A 23,892-nucleotide genomic window follows, 5' to 3' on the forward strand; every position below is an offset into this window, starting at 1 on the left:
TTTTTGTTGAAAACTTTTTAAAACAAAAATTTAAAATTTTTAGAACTTTTCTGAAAAACTCCCGAATTTCACTTTAGAAAACTCGAAATTTTAGAAAAGAAAAAGAAAAATAAAATTTTCCAGAATACCTTGAGAGATAATTGTTTTTGATACTGATGACCGATCTACACCCATTTATCTCATTCTTTGGTTCCGTCATAAGCCTGAGTGCTGCTACGGGCATTCCTCGATTAGATCCACCAGGATTTTACGGTTATTTACATGTAGAATTGAAACCTCAGAACATTTTCTGGCCCCGAAATTCGAAAATGGTGCTTTTTGATTTTTATAGCGTAAGGGCTATGAACATTTTTTAATTCTGCTCGAAACTGCTGATTTGTACAAAAATGTTAAATTTTCAAATCATGAAACTAAATAAAATTCTTTAGAATCAACAGTCGTTGAGGACAACTCCACTGCTGAACTAATGAGGAGATGTATGAGGAAGTAGATTACGAAAACTTTGCTTTTTGGACTTTTTCCATTGTAATCATCAGGATACTTTTATGATAAATCCCCCAATATAATTTAAGTTTTGACCGATATTACATGTACTAAATAGCACGTGTGCCTACTGGTCAATTAAAAAGCCCATAAGCCACTGACTGTGAAGAGGGTGGGGCGGGGGGGGGGTAATGTGGTTTCGGGAAAGGGCAGCAACTCTTTCGCGCCTCCTTGTTGCTTTGTTCCATTTCAGTAATGTCGTCTAGTTCTTGTGTAGTTTTGAGTTGCTCCAGCTGATTTGCTCCATCAACTCTGGACTCTGATCCAGATAACTTTTTCCCTTAAAATAAATTTTGTGAAAAATTAAGGTTTTTTATCAACATATATTTTGTAACATTTAGAACATTTAGACACTTTTTTGTAAGTCTCATAATGTTTGAGCTTATCTTTTGCTGAGAATCATTTAATTATACACGCCATGTAAAGGGAAAATATTTGTGTTTTAACCATACAGCTGGTGAGAACCCAAAAAAATAGTCCAGGAAAAGACTCAGGTTGAGGTTTGAGGCCCAAGTAACCTCTTATCAGATAATTATCTATATTTGCCTTCCTTGTTGAGAAGATTGAACAGAAATAATAAAAAAAATTGTACGTTCGGCCTCAAGTGTAAGAGAGCTGAAGTACGTTCGGTTTCTTTGGTCTGGTCGGTTTCAAACATAAGAAATATTCGTTTTGTTTGGTATTTAAATGTAAGAGGTCGTCGGTATATTCGGTTTTAGAGGAAAGAAATTGTCCGTTTTTCCACAGCAAATTGCTTTTTCTTTTAATAATATAGTCAAACGTTTTTGCAAGAATTTCAAACGCACTTCTCAGAGAAAAATTCAGAAAGAATGTGCAAAATTATTGATATTTTTAGTTTAGTTCGTTTACAAAACAAATTCATCAAAGATGAACTTGTTGTTTATTTTTGAGTATGAAAAAGTAACAGACTAGTTGAATACTGACAATAATTCTGTTGATTAATTCACATTCAATGAGTTTTGACATACTTTGTTGTAGTTTATATGCAAAGTCTTTGAGAGTTGGTTACATTTGAAACCGAACATACCAACAGTTTTTTGTTCGTTCTACTGGACTATTAGACTATTGGACTGATTTGCTTTGAAAACTCAGAGTTTAAGCATTTCTTGTACTTCTCTCAACGATACCAAATCTCTCATACGTCTAAGAAACGACAATACCGAATCTGTCTTACGTTTAAAAGCGACAATACCGAACCTTTCTTATTCTAATTACCAAACAAAAACAATGATGCCGACCAAAAAACTTAAAGGAATTTTGTCGTTTTCGACAATACCGACATTTTCTGATGTTTCAAACAGTGAAAGGACTTTTAAACAGTGAAATAACAGTGAAAAGATTTTGGTCAAGTAATGCAAAACCAACTGCAAATAGAACCAAAATAGAGCCATATACTTTCCCGCTAAGAAAACTACTCCTCACCATGATCCAAGCAATTGCGAAGAAAAATGAAAAACAGAAAATAAATACTCTAAGAACAATAAAAAAAACTGGAATTAGAAAGCAGAATGTTTAAGTGTAACACAGCTTCAGACAAATTGCACTCCTCTCTCCCATTGCAAAACTAACAGAAAAAGTCCTACTGAGTGAATTTATAGGATATCTAATAAACGAACATCAGCAAGGCTTTAGATCTAAGCACTCTACAACAACAGCTCTCAACATTGTCGCCAACAAAAAACGCAGAGGTCTTAATCAAAAGAAATCTTTCAACTGTACTCGTAGCCTTAGTCTTCACGTTTGTTTTTGACACGGTTGATCACAACCTACTCTTAAGAGACATACTGGAGGCACCACTGCCCAACAGCGCTAAAAGATGGGTCGCTTCAAACTTACAGGGCATGTTTCCTTAGGTAGAATAAAATATTGAAAAATCAAAGTGGAGAAAAATCAAAATAGAAGTCCCCGAAGGTGATGTATTATCGCCAATGCTCTTCAACATCTGCATGAGCAAGCTGCCTCTACCCCCTAAAGATATAAACTACGCTGGTGATAGAACTTTAACTGCATTTCACCCACAGGTTGAAGAATTACCCTATACCTAAATACTTTACACGACTGGCTAGAATCAAGAAAACTTAAGTTATCTGCTGAAAAATCAAGTGCAACTGTGTTCACAACCTGGAACAAGGAGGTCAAGTTTGACGCACACCTCACTATCAGCAATTCACCAATACCAGTAACGTTCAATGTCAAAGTACTGGGTGTTATCTTCGATATTATCTTAATTTTGGAAAACATGTAAGAAGCACCGAAAAGAAATTACAGAAGCGCATCAACATACTAAAAAAGAATGCTGACAGCGATCGGGGATGCACAAAAGACACTATTAGTGACTTGCAAAGTTTTTGGTTGGAGTGTACTGAACTTCGGTGCTCCCATTTGGGCTTCCACAATCAGCAATACAAACTGGAACCATCTGCAAACGAAACAAAACATTGCTTTTCGCACAACTACTGGCTGTGTAAAAATTTCAGACATCAATGACCTACACAATGAGGGTGAAATGCTGCCTGTCAAAGTTCACACTGAAAAGTTGACAGAGCCATTCCTAGCTGGCAGTTTTCAGAGCCATCGTGCTGATCACGTAACAATCTCTTCAACCAGTCTTCGTCCCATGAGATCGACACTAAATTATTTTTACAGTGACTGCATGAAGCAACACACAAACAATAAGAAGAAATTAAAACGCAGAGAAAACAAAACTTTGCTCAAAGCTATCCACCGACACATGGTCCATACTCACTTGAACAAAGACAGCAAGCAACTAGTACACCTCCCCCAAAGATAATAGAAGAACAAACGTTGCCACGAATTTCAAGTATCTGACTAGTGCAACTGAGAACTGGATACTGTCCCCTGCTAAACTCTTACTTGGTTAAGATCTGTAACAATGTTGATAACCGCTGTCCCAAATGTGATGCAGCACCACATGACATAAGCCACCTTTTCAACTGCAGTAAGAACACCACCGGTATGAAATTAATTTACCTGTGGGAATGACCAGTAGAGGTAGCCAAATGGCAGGACTTAATTCCATCAGTCCTACACGAACGCAGTGCACTCAATAATCCGCCTTCCTTGCTCTTTTCCCGTGATGATGACGATGCCCCTCCTGGTCCCCCTAACCCGGGGACCGCATATCATTCACCACGGCGTAGATGCAGAAATGTCGCCGCACCACATGCAAGTTGTGGATAGGCAGTCACGCACTTTTAATAATATACCTATTGTTATTATGATACAAATGCAATCTAGTAAGCGCCTGTATCCCGCAAAAATTACTTGCGAATTTCAGCTCTGTGCGATAGCTACAATAACATTTCTTATGTTTAGAAAACGAATATTTCTCAACTCAACTTGGCTTCTGATCTCACCACTGCAGATTCAAGAAATCATTGTGGTGCGACAATATTGGATTCCGATCTCACCATTTTGCAGACTGTACTCTCAGATCAAACCCTGATCAGATTTCCAGACTGCCCTTTTATCAAAATCTTCGTGTGAAGCGTATACGAAGAATTTTGTTTTCTTTATTTGAACTTCTGACTGAGCAATAAGGTTCCTTTAGTTGCCCATTACTAAAGTTTATCACACCAGATTGTCTTGTCGCTAACCTAATGTAGAGATAGCAACAGTTTTGAAATTGATAAATTGCTGTGAAATGTGATTCATGTGAAGCAGATGTTTCTACTGCAAATTTATTTCGACGAGGAAATATAGACATTTTGGAGCAAAGCATTCGAATGTGAAGAAATTGGTCGTACAGGATAGTGTTTTTGACAGAAGGGGGCTCTAGATGAAGTCGCAGACATTAACACACTCGCCGATTGTTGCTTGTTTGTTTAGACGTTTATATTTTTGCAATACCTTTTCAACATTCAAGTTATAATAATTACCGTCAATATATTCAGGATTAAAATACTCAAGGTTACGAACTAGTGAGAACATTGGAAAAAAAGGCTAACAAATTTTTAGAAATGGATTACAAAAATGAAAGACTGTGCACGTAATGATATTCATCTGTATCAAAACAGTGGGCCATATGTCGGCCAAATTAGTTGGCTATTTGAGTTTATGTAATAGTGTAGTCACGTAGAAAAAAAAACCGAAAACATAGCTGATATCGGTTTAATATGCAAATTCAATCATAACTGAGAAAAGGTTCTAACTTTTAACCCAAAGAAACCAACCGGCCGGAGATACCTTTTTATGAAAAATATTTCAAAAGCAAATTTTTTAGAGCAGATATATTGTTCACTTTCCTGTGCAAGTCAGGAAATGTGTTTGAAAATTAAAAATTAGACAACGAATATTTAATCAAAGCTTTTTCTGATAGCGCGGCAGGGGGTTGGGGGAGGCAAGCCATCAGAGTAAGAACTAGAGTTTTTGTTTTCAAAGTCTTTAAACAGTAGTTTGAAAGCTAGAGATTTAGTTGGATTAAACTGATAACTTGGGTACGATAGTTCAACAGAAAGAAATTTTACTACAACTTATGCAGCAGTTTTGCTATTTTTTGATCAATTGATGATATGATATCAATTTTCTTTGATATTATATCAAAAAACATGGCACAATTTTTCGCCTCATTTCATTGACGTATCGAGATTGACGTAAAAATTGACGTAAAACATTTGAGATGAAAGGGGCTAGGGTAATGGTACACTTGACAACCAAGAATTTCTGATCATATCATAATGTCGGAAACTTAAGATACAGCTAAAGTCGCAGAAAATTACGCGCGAATTTATAGTGAGATGAAAAAGACACTTTTTCGAGTTTTTGTCACCCAAGGTTCAGGTTTAGATCTCAACCTATCAAACGCTGGATAAAGTCTAATTGCGGGGGCTCCCTTGACTAAAATAACACAGTCGAGCTCTATAAACAAGTTCTCGTAACATTTTCTTCAGAAGTCTTTTATAATAATTCAGGAAAATAGTTATTTTTCTTTGCTTTTACCCCAAAAAAGCAGCAATGCGGAACTATTAAACAGCATAACACCAATGTAATCAAACTAAAAATACAGCTGGAGAAAGGCCAAAATATTTGAAATGTTTTTGAATTTGTAATGTAACTGATTTATCGTATTTGGACTGCATTGCAAAATTACTTGATTGAATGAAACCAGGTAGCTTCATTGTATTGGTTTCTGCACATCCTCTTTGGAAAATGTTGCAATTTTGATTGGTTTTCTTTTCCAAAAATTATGAAAGATTTCATATCAGAACAACTTAGGGGCTTGATTGATAAGCGATTCTGCAAAACGTTAACAGATGAAGGAATACTTATTGAATGCGGTATAAGCATTTGTTGGCAAAAGAATTGAACCCAAAAAATTTTTCGAGGCAAGAATGCAGATTTTTGAAACAACTTTTCTTCAACTCATTGTTCTGACAATAGCTTAACCCAGTTTATGTAATTTAGTATTTTGCGCTAAGCAAAATACGAGAACAAAATTTTTAAACATTTTAGACAAGAAAAACTCGCTCATGACCTCTTATGTTCACAAAAAATAAAAATTCAGCCCCGGGTCGAAGTTTTTGGGTAAATTTTTGTAAGAAATGCGGTGAATGCGGCGAATTTTTGTAAGAAATGCAGTGATTGCGGTGAATGCGTTGAAAATAAAAATTTCACCGCATTTCACTGCATTTCTTACAAAAATTCACCGCAGAATTCACCGCATTTCTTACAAAATTTACCGCATCGACTTTTGTGGCAAATTAATGTAAGAAATGCGGTGATTGCGGTGAACACGGAGAAAAAAAAATAATTCACCACATTTCACCGCATTTCTTACAAAAATTCACCGCGAAATTCATCACATTTCTTACAAAAAATCACCGCATATGATTTCAAAAGTATACTTAATCTGATTTAAATTCACAAGATGTTTTAAAGATTTTACTGACAGTTGGCACAGTGGACTAAGCAGTTTAAGGCATGCAGGAGGGCTGAGGTTCGAACCCGAGTGGAGAAGATTATTTTTTGTACGAATACTGAGAACGCGGTGAAAATAAATAATTCACCGCGATTCACCGCATTCACCGCAAAAAGATGTCAGAAATACGCGGTAAAAATTATTTTTGTCACCGCATTTAACCGCATTTCTAACGAAAATTCACCGCCAAACCTCGACCCGGGGCGTGAATAACTTGAGTCCACAAAAGTGGACTTGTGGAATTTTGGACAGTTCCTGCTTGATGTCCTGCTTGAGCTATAATGTCCTGCTTGAGTAATTTGGGTCCAGCTAAAGTCCAGGCTTTCTATAAATTCGTGCTAAAGTATTATCACAAGTTATTTCCCGGGTCGAGGTGTCACCACTAAAAATCGCTAAAAGATGTAAGATTTGCGCTGAGTTTGAGTAAAAGTGTAAGATTTGCGTTCAATGCAATGAATGCGGTGAAAAAAAACTTTTAAGCGGTGAAAATTTTTTTTCAGCGCTTAAGCGGTGAAAGAAAATTTTTCACCGCTACAAGCAAGATGCGGTGAAAGAAAATTTTTCACCGCTACCAGCAGAATGAAGATACAGCTAAGATACAGCTAAAGTCGCATATAATTACTCGCAAATTTAAAGAGATGAAAAAGACACTTTTTCGAGTTTTTATCACCCAAGGTTCAGGTTTAGATCTCAACCTATCAAACGCTGGATAAAGTCTAATTGCGGGGGCTCCCTTGACTAAAATAACACAGTCCAGCTCTATAAACAAGTTCTAGTGACATTTTCTTCGGGTTGCCACAAAAAAGCAGCAATGCGGAACTATTAAACAGAATAACACCCATGTAATCAAACTAAAAAGACAGCTGGAGAAAGGCCGTAATATTTGAAATATTTTTGATCTTGTAATGTAACTCAGTTATCGTATTTGGACTGCATTGCAAAATTACTTGATTGAATGAAACCAGGTAGCTTCATTGTATTGGTTTCTGCACATCCTCTTTGGAAAATGTTGCAATTTTGATTGGTTTTCTTTTTTAAAAATTATGAAAGATTTCATATCAGAACAGCTTAGGGGCTTGATTGATAAGCAATTCTGCAAAACGTTAACAGATGAAGGAATACTTATTGAATGCGGTATAAGCATTTGTTGGCAAAAGAATTGAACCCAAAAAATTTTTCGAGGCAAGAATACAGATTTTTGAAACAACTTTTCTTCAACTCATTGTTCTGACAATAGCTTAACCCAGTTTTTGTAATTTAGCATTTTGCGCTAAGCAAAATACGAGAATAAAATTTTTAGACACTTTAGATAAGAATAACTCGCGCTTGACCTATTATGTTCACAAAAATAAAAATTCAGCCCCGGGACGAGGTTTTTGGGTAAATTTTTGTAAGAAATGCGGTGAATGCGGTGAATTTTTGTAAGAAATGCGGTGATTGCGGTGAATGCTGTGAAAAAAATTATTTCACCGCATTTCACTGCATTTCTTACAAAAATTCACCGCAGAATTCACCGTATTTCTTACAAAAATTTACCGCATCGACTTTTGTGGCAAATTAATGTAAGAAATGCGGTGATTGCGGTGAATACGGTGAAAAAAAATAATTCACCACATTTCACCGCATTTCTTACAAATATTCACCGCGAAATTCACCACATTTCTTACAAAAAATCGCCGCATATGATTTCCAAAGTTTACTTAATCTGATTTAAGTTCACAAGATATTTTTAAGATTTTATTGACAGTTGGCACAGTGGACTAAGCAGATTAAGGCATGCAGGAGGGCTGAGGTTCGAACCCGAGTGGGGAAGATTCTTTTTTGTAAGAATACTGAGAACGCGGTGAAAATAAATAATTCACCGCGATTCACCGCATTCACCGCAAAAAGATGTAAGAAATACGCGGTGAAAATTATTTTTGTCACCGCATTTAACCGCATTTCTTACGAAAATTCACCGCCAAACCTCGACCCGGGGCGTGAATAACTTGAGTCCAGCAAAAGTGGACTTGTGGAATTTTGGACAGTTCCTGCTTGATGTCCTGCTTGAGCTATTATGTCCTGCTTGAGTAATTTGGGTCCAGCTAAAGTCCAGGCTTTCTATAAATTCGTGATAAAGTATTATCACAGGTTATTTGGGCCGATCACTGTATTTCTAACCACTATTCATCAGACCATTGTCTTTTTATAAGATCGGGTCTGAACCTGGGTGTGCCCACTATATGCACTGGACTCTAACCTCCTTCTCGTAGTAGAGTGATTCTGTGCTCCGTTTCCAAGAAACCCTCTCCATGTTCAATTCCTCCAGACTCTTGTTAGCCACTGAGAATAGTCTGTGATTCCTCTTAGGAGGCTCTTCTGTCAACAAACAAAACGAACAAGCCATGAACAAATAATATGAGGAGTTAGAATTGGCAGTGAAAAGGGGAGTCTATATGTTGCACAAACTGAGCTTCTGTGGATCCATTCTGAGAATTCTCAACCAATCACAGCCTGAGAAGACTCTATATTCTCTTTTATACAAATAAAGTACTTATACTCAAGATACTGCATTATACTCAAGCCTGAATTATACTTGTATCATATATACACACCTCTGACTCCAGCAAAATTTATCTTTATTGCTGTAATAATTGAAGTATTCGTGGAGTGTTTTCAACAGTTATGTTTAGTTCAGTACAGTTAGGCGTGCTGTCTACATCGAGCGCAGAAATAAGTAGCTCTCTTTATAGAATCATTAAGGCAGTAAATAGAGCCCATATTGGGTTTACCTTAGGATTTTGATTATTTAGGTAATAGTTGGCGCGTTCATGTTGCTCATTAAAAATTTTCTAGTGAGACATAGATGAATTATATTTTGATAAATAATTACTAACGTTTTCATGGAAAATGCTAAGCAGAAAAGATCACAACTAAAAAGCTGCTGGTAATTTTATGCGTTTAATCTAATAGAAAATTTTGATCTTTTCTGCTGCCCCCGAAGCCTTATATAGCAATTAATTCAACACCCCTCCCCCCCCAAAAAAACCCCTAAAATTTCTTGAATTGTAAGAGCTATATTTGCATTTCATTGAAACAAGAGTGTCTAGGTAGATTGAAGGCAGTTTCAGATTAGTTTCCTAAAAACAAATTATAATACGAACGTTTATTGCAGCTGATAAAACCAGAAATGATATAAAACAGAATATTTTCTAGATGCTTATATGCAACAATTTTTCGTTGAAATACGTAATACTTTCAGATCATAGTTGTGCTAGCTTTTAAAAAATGCATATTGTTCATTTATGTTCATGTATACCCTACTTAACTTAACAGTACGTTTACACATGTATAAATTGAGGGTGCAAAGTTAAGCGGGGGATGGGGTGGTTGCTAGCGGAAAAGCTCAAAAATTTTTTGAGAAATTATTTCTCAGCCTCTATTTTCGTAAGAAACTCAAAATAAAATATGCAACAATTGTTCGAAAAAAATGTTGAAATTAGAAAATCATCAAACCCCAACAGCAAAGGTGCTACACACTTAGCTCTTTGTTAATTCTGAACAACATAGGGTTCGTTTTTGGTATCGCCCCCCGTTTAGTCCTCCCCCGTTTATATATGTTTAAAGATGCTGTTAAAGTTTTTTACATAAAGTTAAAGTTAAGCATATATGAACAATATGCATTCATGAGAAGATAGCTCAGCTATGGTTTGAAAGTATTACGTATTTCAAGGAAAATTTGTTGCATATAACGTAAGCATCATTAAAAAAATTTCAGTATTATCATTTTGGTGTTATCGTCTACAATAACGGCTCAATTTTTTTCGGCAAGCTATTCTAAAAGTGCCTTCTAATTACCTTGACACTCTTGTTTCCTAGAATTAACGAAAACTTAGATTTTGGAGGTTCTAACATAACGACTCTATAGGGTTGGGGGTTGTTCGCAGAAAAGATCCCAACATCGAACTTGTCTCTTGAAACTATTAAAACTATACAAAATCAACACAACTCAAACTAATTATGCATACTCTACACTGTTTTTGTTCTGCTGATTTTATGCAAGACGATGTAGTCTCCCTCAATTCAAAAGAGACAAAATTTTGGAGTAATTTCTACGACAAGTTTTTTATTTTCCCGGAATTGTTTTTCCATCTTTGACTACATGCTCTGAATTTCCAGGAAGCATGTTTTAGTTTAACCAGTTTTTATAGGGGTCGCTTAAATAAAGCTTACGCCAAAAGACTTCTTTGATTTTCAACACTTTGTATTTTGAGCATATCAATCGGATTTTGCAAAAAAATTCAGCCACTTTTGACTTCACTAATTTCCAAAAAAGAATTTGTGCATGAGCTAAGGAAAAAATGGTTACCAAAATTGAAAAACAAGGAACACGATGAAATTTTTTCATGATGGTGACTTTCGAAACTGTTTTTTTATCACGCGAGATAATCGACAAACAACACTCATTCGACCGACCAGGGCTCAATAACTTTCGGTAATTTTGAATAAAAAAAGGTTTTTCAAGTTTGTCTCTATGAGAAAAAAAATATTTTAATTTTATAAAGGAAATCTCGAGCAATAGAGCACGGCAATATTTTTCCAGGAAAAACGTTGATCATTTACAGTGCTTGAAGCCGGACTAAATTTCCTTTTCAATCTTAGCTTTCAATTTACTTTTAGGTTAATTTACCTTTCTTCTTTTTCTTCTTCACTGCACTTGTTGTCTTGCTCTCTTCGCCTCCATAGTGTGTTCTGGTAATACTAACTGGATGCGCTTCGTGGCCGATTGCATTTACAGCCGAATCATCTTTGTCTGAGGACGACGTCATTGAGTTATCATCGTCGTTGCTGATTGGTCCGCGTTCGCCTTCGTGACTGCTTGCGGGTGATACTGAGCGTGAACAACTTTGGTCGTCGTTGGTTGAACCGGGATCGTCCTGTTCGAGTTTGGTTAGTTCGGGTTTTGTCGTTTTTGCGCCCATTTTTTTCAAAAAGGAGAATTTTTGTGTATAAAAACTAAACTTAAAACTGTCAAACAACTTAAAAAAATAACACGAAACCTATGTGACGGATAATGAAGTATCAAAAGTGATTCAATAATTGTTCAAATTGTATCAAGATTGTTCCTGCTTGAGTGTAAAAGTATTTATCAGTTCGAATCAAATCAAGTTAATATGAAGAACATGATCAGTTAATATGATCAGTTAAGATCCATACATATATAATTTTAATGTTTACTCAAAAAAATGTTCTGCAAAATTGGGATCGCAATAAATAGTTTATATTCGCAATAAATAAACAATGCGCAGACAGCAAATATTAATGTCTCCTATCATTTAAAAAAGTTAAATTGTCACGCGGAATATAAGTATACTTTTAACATTATTTGCATTCAAACGGAAATTTTTAGTGTTCGGTTTAAATAGCTGTTATGTATTTTGCTGTATATGAGTGTAATTTTGAAGCAATGCAATGCCAAATAGTCACATTTTAAACTGCACACTTTTTTCTTTAAAAATACATTTATTGGTATAACAAGCAAATGTAAAAAAACTAAAGTTTATTTAGTTTTTCCGTCGCATATTTTACGTTCTCCTTATTTTACAAGAAATGATGCAAACTGAAAATTGAAGCTAGTTTGATCGGTTCAGAGCACATTTTGAACAAGGCCACATGTGTTCTATCGCTAGGACATCTAAAACTGACTGCGATTTGCACGACTGGTTAGAACTTAATTCTCTCCAATATTATAACTAAAATCTAGGAAAACGTGCTAAAAAGAATTGTTAAATAGAACTTTTCTAATTCAAATTTAATTTGTGATCCTCGACATCGGAAGTTGATGTTTCCAAATAACGGAAAATAGTCTTCAGTAGTGCTGATAACACATATTTAAAAAAATATTTCAGTCTCAAACCAGTTCAATAGTTCATTTTTTTGCTTTCTTCAACTTTTCAAAGGAACTTCATTTTTTTGGATTTTTTGGTGGCAAGGTAATGTTCTGCTTTATTGCTATACTAGCAGCTGTCTGAAGTTCTATGCGAACAGGATATTGTGTTAAGTTTCAATCATTAGTTCAATTGCCTTGTTCAGTTTTTCAACAAACTTTTTTTTTTTGGGGGGGGGATGGGGGATCAATTTCGGGTATTTTTTCTATGACGACGGTGACTACCCACGCCCAATTTGGATCTACTGTGTTTAACTTGTTTAATTTAAGAAACGGACAAAACACGACATAAGATGCGAAATTCTGGACATTATCCAACTTAACGTCCCAGACCCAAGCCACCTCTGATCTGACCATGTCTAAACTTTGGTCTCTGATCACATCTTGCTAGTCCGAAAGTGAGATATATGTGCCACCGTAGGCACCTCTGATCAGGCAATGCCAGAACAAAGCGGCCTCTGATCAGAACTCTGTGAGTCCAAATTTTTCGATAATCAGATAATCTTCTATACTTTGACGTCTGATCATATTATTCCTCAATACATATTAAAACAACCTGGAATTTGTGAAAAAAGTATAATTCCAACTTAAAGTTTCTTAATTTAAATTTGAATATGATAGCATATCTTGTTAAAAATTGGACAAAATAATTAGATAAAATTAAATAAAAATTCAGATTGAATTGCGTATTATTCTGCTTCACCAAAAACATTGATAACAAAGCTTCAGGCAAATCAAAATGGTCACTTAATGCTCTGTGATCAAATTTTACGTCACTTTTTGTACAGATTTTGGTCTGTGATCAGATTTTTTTGCAAACCCTGCCCAGACTTTCGAGCAAATGTTCTCCGGACTATGTCCAGACATTGTCTCTGATCATCTTTATGTGCAGTCATTCACCAGATTATGTCCAGACTTCGTCTCTGATCAGATTTTCCTGCAACCATTGTCCAGATTTTCGTGTGACTATGACACACTTGAGATCCTGTAACTTGGGTTGAACTATAACCCCATCTGCGACAGAAGTCAGTGTGATCAGAGGTGGCTTGGCTTTGGCATCTTAACCTGGGTAATTCACAAATTTTGAAATTTGGGACACGAACGCTGGAAATACCAAATTATTATTAGAAACCTCAGCTTGAGCGCTTTGGGCGAGAATTTTTTGAATATATATGAAAGACAAACAAGTAAAAAGTTGTTCTTTTAAATATTAACTTTTTGATATAGTTTTGCTGTATTTGCGTGATTGTGATAAGTTTGAATAACGTCACCAAAATAAGACCAAAATATTTATGAAAAATATACAAAAATTGCCCAAATACAGCAACACTGATGATAATAGCAAAAACAAGGTTATTACATTATTTTCGTCGTTTTCATGAGTTAAGCATAAATGAATCAAATCAACTTTTAAATTTTCTACAAGAAACTAAATCACCAAAAAAATTTGTTTACTTCTATCTCTACTTTTAACAGCTTTCCATAAAGCGCATTCTTCGACAACTAAAAACTGACAACTATAAAGACAAAACTAAAATCGCATGCCAAGGTGTGGGGTGAAGTGCGTTAAATACACAGATAAGGTCCCAGTCAAAGTCAGCATCCGTCAAATCATTAATTATAAAGTCATTAATAAAATCTGGTCATTGCGCCGGATTGGTATGTCTAAAGGACGGGCTAAGAAGAGCTAGTCTGATAAATTGCCTGATTATTGTCCGGGTGGGTTTAAACTTTACCCTGGTCTAGATCTGGAATTATTAAAAGACCGCCCTCGATCGATTAAAGGCATGAAAACAATGTACTCGACAGTTTTTAGATTGAAAAGATATTGTCCGGCCTTCGCATGATGTCCTCGACTTTGGCTGGAACTAGAACAACCATATTCGAATTTCGCTAAACAATAAAACGTTTCCTAGAATATGGCTGGATAATAAAATATTTCCTGGAATTTGGCTGGATCAATTTCAGTTTTTCGCTAAATTGACTGGAAAATGAACAATGTCTTGAGCTTTAGTTTCTGCCCAGGTCGAAATTACCCCCAAACTCCACTCAAAAATTTGTAAGAATAAGGGGATGATGTGTCTAGGAGTAAAAGGATGCAAGATTAGGGCGTAATGTGGGTATAATAGGACCCAGGACGCCGTCACGACCCATACCCGCTCTGATCAGAACCACTTGGATCCTAAAAATGGGGGGTTCCAAAACATCCAGACCAAAGTTTCCTCCGATCAGATCCGACTTTAACTAGGGTCCTCGACCGTGTAATTTTGTTCAATAATTACACCCCCAACCACCCCACCTGCAATTAATAGGTCTTTTCTTAAATTACAGACCTAGACTAGTTTAACGGGCGCCTCAGCATGGGAATAAATCATCGTCTCTCGCATTGAACAGAAAAGGGAGCAAGAAATAATTTACGATGACAGATTTTCAATTCAATTTATGTTTTTGCGTCAAGAGACACTAATTGAGTATTTTTATTTACGAGCAGCGCGAACTACGTTAAAAAAGTTCTCGCTTAAAACAAAGCCACACTTCGTGACTCTGTGTGTATACGCGCGCATGTGTTTAGCTTTCTAAAATATCATAATTACGATTCAAGTTCAGTTTTTACACTTTAGCTGTTTTGCTACGTTTGCGGTTCTTTTCTTTATTCATAAAACTAAATTTCGTAAAGGCTTTTTTATTGAAGCGTTGATTATAAGCATAATGATATATCTGCATAAAATTTTCGTTTAGCCACACGAACCTTAAAAAATGTTTTCCACGAAACGATTTTTATTTCACGTCCTTAGACGACTTTTAAAACTTCGGAACGTTTCGATTTTTATTGTCTTGTTTATAATTATGAAGTGTCTCAACCATAATGACCAAAAAGAATATTCGACTGTTAGCCCGATTTCAGATTTGCTTTCTGAAGGGTTGGTCCGGATTGAAAGGAATTCAGAATATCCACCAAACTCAAATATTGAGAACCCACTTTTAAACGAGAATGCTGGGTGAGTTGATTGCTTCACTATTGTTGAATATATTTCTTCTTAGGTTGTCTAAAAAACGAAACTTTGAATAATTCCATGACACAGATTGTAGGATCTTGGAACTTGACTCATCAAAACATGAAGAAAATGTTTGGGCAAATTTTTTGTTTTCTCCGCTGTTTTTATATGTGCTCTTAAAAATGAAGAGAACAAGCAAACTCAGACGGACACCCACACAAATAATCAATTGCGCGCAAACTCAAAACGAAAAAACATACACACACAAAGATTTATATATAAACGGTAACGGAGAAGTCAGATTTAGAACTTTAGGGGAAGAATTATAGAACGTTTTTGCAAATTTAACTTGGTCTGTAAAACTTTTACTTTGTTGCCAAACTGAGTTATTCAAATATATTTTCAGTTCTTTATTTCCGAATCAAACAGCAAATTCAAGTAAATTTTAATTAATGCTCTTGCATTTATTTTTGCTGCAAATCCTTTTCGCATTGATTGTGCTGAAAAGCTTGTAAAAGTTGTCACATACAATCTCCGCGTGAAACAAAAGAGGCAGGGTTTCAATTAATCGTTGAGGACATTCAGAATTTTTTTCTTGTTCTGTATGAGTCTGTGAACTTTCTGAAAAAAAAACAACTTTTTGAGAACATGCGTTGCAAGTATAAATACTTTTCGTAGCCAGCGTGAAAGTTCTAGTCAGCGTTTTTGCAGTTTTTTTTTCAAATTCAGGCGTTGTTGCGTTATTTTACGTAAACTGTTGCTTCACCCTTGAAGGAGAAGTTGCCAGATTAAAAAAGGTAACTATTTGATTTGTTAGTGCTTTAAGTCGTGGCCTGTACTTAATCAATTGGTGCAAAAAACTCATTCGTTGAACCAATTTTGAGCTATGGAACTTTTTGGCTTGTTTAAGAAGAGTTAGGTTGAAGAGTGCTCATATATTACTTTTTGTGTTTCCGGGTTTTTCGGATTTTTTAATTTTGGTTTTTCATATAAAGCTACTAAGATATAATTCATCTGACAAATTAGGCGTTTAAAAAATTGCCGTTTTAGAAACAGCTTTAAATTTTTGAATATTATAAAATGTTAAGTACAATAATTATTTTTTGTCAAAAAACATACTTCAAAGCAACGAAAGATTTCAATAGAAAAAACATACATATATAACATACAAAATTTCTTCATAAAACAATTTTAGTTTTGAATTATTTTTAGGTTTGAACTTTTTCAGTTGGAATTTTTTCATTTTTTGACAACAATATCAACGCCTAATGGATATTTTAACGTTCTGTTTTGTTAAAAAAAGAAATCACCTCTCCTTTGTTTTTAAAGAAACGATTTCTGTTTCAAATTACTAGACCAATTTTCAAAGTTCAGAAAAAAGAAGTTTTAATTGTCTTGTATATAATTATATGAGGTGTCTGAACCAAAATGAACAAAAAGAATTTTTCGACTGTTAGCCCAATTTCAGATATGTTTTCTGAAAGATTGGTTTGGATTGAAACGAATCCAGAAAATCCACTATAGACTCAAATAAAGAGAACCCACATATAAACAAGAATGCAGGACATTTCAATGCAACAAAAGATTTCATTGGAAAAAACATGTTTGCTGTAAAAACAATATAAAACAAATAAAATTCTAAATAAAAACTTCTTAGCGAAAAATTTTAGGTTGAAATTTTTTTTCATCAATTTCCTTTCTTTGACAATTACGTCGAACTTAATGAATGCTATAGTACAAAGTTCTTTGTTGGTAATGACCTGTTTGATTGTTCACGCTTTCCTTTTATACCATTTAATAATAATCAGTTGGTTTTAAAATACTGATAATTTATAAACGGTTCACAACCATCACAATTAGGACAAATCACTCCAAAGTAATTTTTGTATTTTTCCTCATTGCAAAAGAACAGAAAACCTCAATAGAATTGAAATTTATGTGTTGTCATGTGTTGAATCCTCTGCTACTTTTTTTATTTTTGAAAAACATTTTCGAATTTAATGGTATAGTTTGTAATTTTTCCTATGTAGAGACAAAGTTTCATTTTTCTTATTATTGTCGACAATGGTTGCACACAAGGAATTACATGCGTCTATCGGTACCAAATTTTTGAATAAATTTGCTCGTCTTTATTTACAGATTTCCTTTTTCTAATATTACAGACACTGTGCGTTTGAAACATACTAACAAACTTTGTGGACAAAAGAGTGGTGCCCTATGTTGGATTTCCAGTCAGTGCTTTTCTCTGTTTAACTGAAATTTGAAAAGTGAAAACTGCTTTTCATTACAAAATGTATTTGACGGAAAATTATTGCACAAAGAAATAGGCGGCAGAATAACTGCAATATAATACCTCGTTTTGGTACTCTTGAAACATTAAATCGTAAAAATGAGCGGCAGAAGGATTATGAGGATTAAAATGTTATGAAATGCCCTAACTGCCGCACGTAAGTACTTTTCACATTTAATTGATCCTATTTCTTATTTTAAGGCTCTTAATTGCTTCGAGAAAAATATTTTCACAAAAATTGAACCCTTTCCGCATTGCACGGAAGCTGGGAGCGGAAAGCGCCAGCCATATTCTTTGCAATAAGATTTTTTTCGTTTTCGGCAGACATTCGAAATTTGTTTTTATATTCAAACTCTCTTCTCTTTGGATTAAAGAAAAGGAGGAAACATACCATGTAAAATTTTTCAAAATGTTTGAGTTATCTTTTGAGAAGTTAAGACATTTATCAGGCTTCATCAACCAAACGAATATGCATAAAATCTGTTTTTTAGATCTTGGAAAAATATTGATTTCAAGACATTGCTGAAATTCTCGATTTATGGAGACAAATTAGGCGGTAGACAGAGCAAATTTACATCGAATTGAGTTTTGTAATATCTGGCTATTGTGTTTTCTGACACGTGGCAGGCATCGACCCAGTCTCCAAAATTTCTAGCATTATCCCGGTTTATTAAAGTTTCATTCCTTTTTGATGAACTGGAACGCCCGACTTGTTTTATATTGACTCCAATTTCATTAGGGCCAAAGAGCACACCGAACGCTGATAGTTTAGGCAGGTACAAATAGTCAGTTTAAAATGTTTACGCGCTCATAATAGAACATATATGAGAACATATATGATTTTTTACTGTCCAAACTCGATTTCTCAGTACGATCCTTCTATGAAACTGAAAAACTCATAAATGATACTATCAGGAAATGTAAGAATCCATGCTGAAAAAAAGTGTAAGATCCTTGTAACGAAATCAAAGAAATATCCTAGCATTTCATTTTTTTGTCGTTTTTTAACCAATGGAACTGCTAATTATCGCTTTTTCATGAAACCCATTAGATGTCTTTTTTCTATTGCATCATTTAATCGCATCATTTTAATGATGCCTGTATGATCCCTACTAAGAAATCATTAAAATCATATATGACTCAGTATGATTACTAAAAATTTTTTTTCAACACATTTTGCAACTTTGATTGATTTTTTCCGTATCAGTATATTAAAGCATAACGAGTGATGTCTTTTGAGAGTAGATTTTAATTTTTATGATTATTGTATAACTACCAAGGAATTGTACAAAACATTTATGAACTATTATGAAATCAAAGAAAGTTGTAGTGACCCGGGCAGGTATAAAAATTGTGATGCATTTAGCGATGAAATTAAGACAAAAACTTTTCAGGACGATAACTGAAGAAATCTTATTATAAAACTTTTTGTTCTTAAGTCAGTACTATCCAAGCAGCTGATTACTTGACCATACGCTATTGATAATGCAATGATATTTTATTGGTGTGTAGAAGTGATGTCAATCGGGATCAAATCAGCCCGAATTTCAGTTTTTCTTGGAACAAATCACTGATCGACGCTATTGTTGAATTGGCGGCCACTGTTACATTCGTCGAATGTCGAAAACCGAATGTTGCTAATGAAATTATTCTCAATTTATCGAAACAGGACTGCGCTTTATTTTGTATCGGTCGCAATTTCAATAGAGTCAATATTCGAGAAGGAATTGATGAATGCATTTGTTCAAATGGTACTTTAATTACTCTAATAAAACCTCGAGCAATAAAGCACGGCAATATTTCTCCAGGAAAAACCTTGATCATTTACAGAGCTTGAAGCCGGACTAAATTTCATTTTCAATCTTAGCTATCAATTTCCCTTTAGGTTAATTTACCTTTCTTCTTTTTCTTCTTCACTGCACTTGTTGTCTTGTTCTCTTCACCACCATAATGTGTTATGGTAATACTAACTGGATGCTCTTCGTGGCCGATTGCATTTACAGCCGAATCTTCTTCGTCCGAAGACGACGTCATTGAGTTATTATCATCGTCGTTGCTGATTGGTCCACGTTCACCTTCGTGACTGGTTGCGGGTGATACTGAGCGTGAACAACTTTGGTCGTCGTTGGTTGAGCCGGGGTCGTCCTGTTCGAGTTTGGTTAGTTCGGGCTTTGTCGTTTTTGCGCCCATTTTTTTTTTTCAAAACTAAGAATTTTTGTGCATAAAAATTAAACTTAAAACTACCAACCAACTAAAAAATTTAATGGGAAACTTATGTGAAGGTTAATTATGTATCAAGTAATTAAATAATTGTTCAAATTGTAGCAAGATTTGTTCGCGGGATGAAAATCTTTCTCAGTTCGAATCAAATTAAGTAAATATGAAGAACCCCGGTCTTGGGGGTGAAAATATTTCTCAGTTCGAATCAAATCAAGTAAATATGAAGAAAATGACAAAATTATTGCGTCAAAAAAATACTAAACCAGATCCGTTAAGATCCATACATAGTTAATTTTGATGTTTACTCAAAAAAATGTTCCCTAAAATTGGGATCGCAATAAATAGTTTATATTCGCACTAAATAAATATTGCGTAGACGACAAATATTAATGTCTCCTATCATTTAAAAAAGTTAAATTGTCACGCGGAATATAAGTATACTTTTACATTATTTGCATTCAAACGGAAATTTTTAGTGTTTGGTTTAAATAGCTGTTATGTATTTTGCGGTATTTGAGTGTAATTTTGAAGCAATGCAATGCAAAATAGTCACATTTTAAAATGCACACTTTTTTCTTTAAAAATACATTTAATGGAGTATCGAGCGAATGTAAAAAATTAAAGTTTATTTAGTTTTTCCGTCGCATATTTTACGTTCTTCTTATTTTACAAGAAATGATGCAAACTGAAAATTGAAGCTTTTTTGATCGGTTCAGAGCACATTTTGAACAAGGCCACATGTGTTCTATAGCTAGGACATCTAAAACTGACTGCAATTTGCACAACTGGTTAGAACTTAATTCTCTCCAATATTATAAAACGTGCTAAAAAGAATCGTTAAACAGTATTTTTTTAATTCAAATTTAATTTGTGATCCTCGACATCGGAAATTGATGTTTCAAATAACGGAAAATAGTCTTCAGTAGTGCTGATAATACATATTTGCAATATTTCAGTCTCAAACCAGTTCAATAGTTTACTTTTTTGCTTTCTTCAACTTTTCAAAGGAACTTCATTTTTTGGATTGTTTGGTGGCAAGGTAATGTTCTGCTTTATTGCTATGCTAGCAGCTGTCTGAAGTTCTATGCGAACAGGATATTGTGTTCAGTTTCAATCATTAGTTCAATTGCCTTGTTCAGTTTTTCAACAAACTTTTGGGGGGGGGATGGGGGATCAATTTCGGGTATTTTTTCTATGACGAACGGTGACTACCCACGCCCAATTGGGTTCTACTGTGTTTAACTTGTTTAATTTAAGAAACGAACTAAACACGACATAAGATACGAAAGTCTGGACATTATCCAACTTAACGTCCCAGACCCAAGCCACCTCTGATCTGACCATGTCTAAACTTTGGTCTCTGATCACATCTTGCTAGACCGAAAGTGAGATATGTGTGCCACCGTAGGCACCTCTGATCAAGAACTAAGCGGCCTCTGATCAGAACTTTGTGAGTCCAAATTTTTCGATGATCAGATAATCTTCTATACTTTGACGTCTGATCATATTATTCCTCAATACATATTAAAAAAAACCTGGAAATTGTGGAAAAAAGTGTAATTCCAACATAAAGTTTCTGAATTTAAATTTGAATATGATAGCATATCTTGTTAAAAATTGGACAAAATTAATAGATAAAATTAAATAAAAATTCAGATTGAATTGCGTATTATTCTGTTTCACCAAAAACATTGATAACAAAGCTTCAAGCAAATCAAAATGGTCACTTAATGCTCTCTGATCAAATTTTACGTCACTTTTTGTACAGATTTTGGTCTGTGATCAGATTTTTTGCGACCTTTTTTGTGCAATTTAGTGCAATTGCTTTCGCGACTATCGTGCAATTATTTGCCCACTATGTCCATACTTGGGTCTCCGATCAGACTTTTTTGCAAACCCTGCCCAGACTTTTGAGCAATTGTTCTCCCGACTATGTCCAGACATTGTCTTTGATCATCTTTATGTGCAATTATTTACCAGATTATGTCCAGACTTTCATCTCTGATCAGATTTTCCTGCAAACATTGTCCAGATTTTTGTGTGACTATGGCACTCTTGAGATACTGTAACTTGGTAACTTGGGTTGCACCATAACCCCCATCTGCGACGGAAGTCAGTGTGATCAGAGGTGGCTTGGCTTTGGCATCTTAACCTGGGTAATTCACAAATTTGTGGAAATTTGGGACACGAACGCTGGAAATACCAAATTATTATTAGAAACCTCAGCTTGAGCGCTTTGGGCGAGAATTTTTTGAATATATATGAAAGACAAACAAGTAAAATGTTGGTCTTTTAAATATTAATTTTTTGATATAGTTTTGCTCTATTTGCGTGATTGTGCTAAGTTTGAATAACGTCACCAAAATAAGACCAAAATATTTATGAAAAATATACAAAAATTGCCCAAATACACCAACGCTGATGATTATAGCAAATAAAAGTTTAGTACACTATTTTCGCCGTTTTCATGAGTTAAGCATAAATGAATCAAATCAACTTTTAAATTTTCTACAAGAAACTAAATCACCAAAAAAATTTGTTTACCTCTATCTCTACTTTTAACAGCTCTCCATAAAGCGCATTCTTCGACAACTAAAAACTGACAACTATAAAGACAACTAAAAACGCATGACAGGGTGTGGGGTGAGTTTAATACACAGATGAGGTCCCAGCAAGAGTCCGCATCCGTCAAATCATTAATATAAAGTCATTAATAAAATCTGGTCATTGCTCCTAAAAAACGGGCAAAGAAGAGCTACTCTGATAAATTGCCTGATTATTGTCCGGGTGGGTTTAAACTTTACCCTGGTCTAGATCTGGAATTATTAAAAGACCACCCTCGATCGATTAAAGGCATGAAAACGATGTACTCGACAGTTTTTAGATTGAAAAGATATTGTCCGGCCTTCGCATGATGTCCTCGACTTTGGCTGGAACTAGAACAACCATATTCGAATTTCGCTAAACAAAAAAACGTTTCCTGGAATATGACTGGATAATAAAATATTTCCTGGAATTGGCTGGATCAATTTCAGTTGTTTGCTAAATTGACTGGAAAATGAACAATGTCTTGAGCTTTAGTCTCTGCCCAGGTCGAAATTACTCCCAAACTCCACTCAAAAATTTGTAAGAATAAGGGGATGATGTGTCTAGGTGTAAAAGGATGCAAGATCAGGGCGTAATGTGGGTAATAGGACCCAGGACGACGTCACGACCCATACCCACTCTGATCAGAACCACTTGGATCCTAAAAATGGGGGGTTCCAAAACATCCAGACCAAAGTTTCCTCCGATCAGATCCGACTTTAACTAGGGTCCCCGACCGTGTAATTTTGTTCAATAATTACACCCCCAATCACCCCGCCTGCAATCAATAGGTCTTTTCATAAATTACTTGCTTAGACTATTTTATCGGGCGCGTCAACATGGGAATAAATCATCGTCTTTTCGCACTGAAAAGAAAAGGCCAGCAAAGAATAATTTATGATGACAGACTTTCACTTCAAGTTCTGATTTTTTGCGTCAAGAGACACTAATTGAATAGTTTTATTTACGAGCAGCGCGAACTACGTAAAAAAGTTCTCGCTTAAAACAAAGCCACACTTTGTGACTCTGTGTGTATACGCGCGCATGTGTTTAGCTTTCTAAAATATCATAATTACGATTCAAGTTCAGTAGTTTTTACACTTTAGCTGTTTTGCTACGTTTGCGGTTCTTTTCTTTATTCATAATACTAAATTTCGTAAAGGCTTTTTTTATTGAAGCGTTGATTATAAACATAATGATATATCTGCATAAAATTTTCGTTTAGCCAAAAGAACCTTAAAAAATGTTTTCCACGAAACGATTTTTATTTCACGTCCTTAGACGACTTTTAAAACTCCGGAACGTTTCGATTTTTATTGTCTTATTTATAATAATGAAGTGTCTCAACCAAAATGACCAAAAAGAATTCTCG

The 23,892-nt window shown here is 34.9% G+C and overlaps 1 protein-coding gene across 1 annotated transcript; it reads right to left on the bottom strand.

Moving 5' to 3' along the window:
• Positions 1 to 372: 372 nt before the first annotated feature.
• LOC142338665 (uncharacterized) lies at positions 373 to 12,064 on the bottom strand. The gene is made up of 3 exons (XM_075388521.1): positions 11,172 to 12,064; positions 8,742 to 8,860; positions 373 to 823 (listed from the first exon to the last, which is right to left on the bottom strand). Exons 1-3 carry the CDS (start codon positions 11,461 to 11,463, stop codon positions 746 to 748), a joined length of 489 nt encoding a protein of 162 aa, XP_075244636.1. The 5' UTR covers positions 11,464 to 12,064; the 3' UTR covers positions 373 to 745.
• Between the last annotated feature and the right edge of the window lie 11,828 nt (positions 12,065 to 23,892).

The sequence above is a fragment of the Convolutriloba macropyga genome, chromosome 4 (assembly GCF_964194025.1).
Source record: "Convolutriloba macropyga chromosome 4, txConMacr16.3, whole genome shotgun sequence".
Lineage (NCBI taxonomy): Eukaryota > Metazoa > Xenacoelomorpha > Acoela > Convolutidae > Convolutriloba > Convolutriloba macropyga.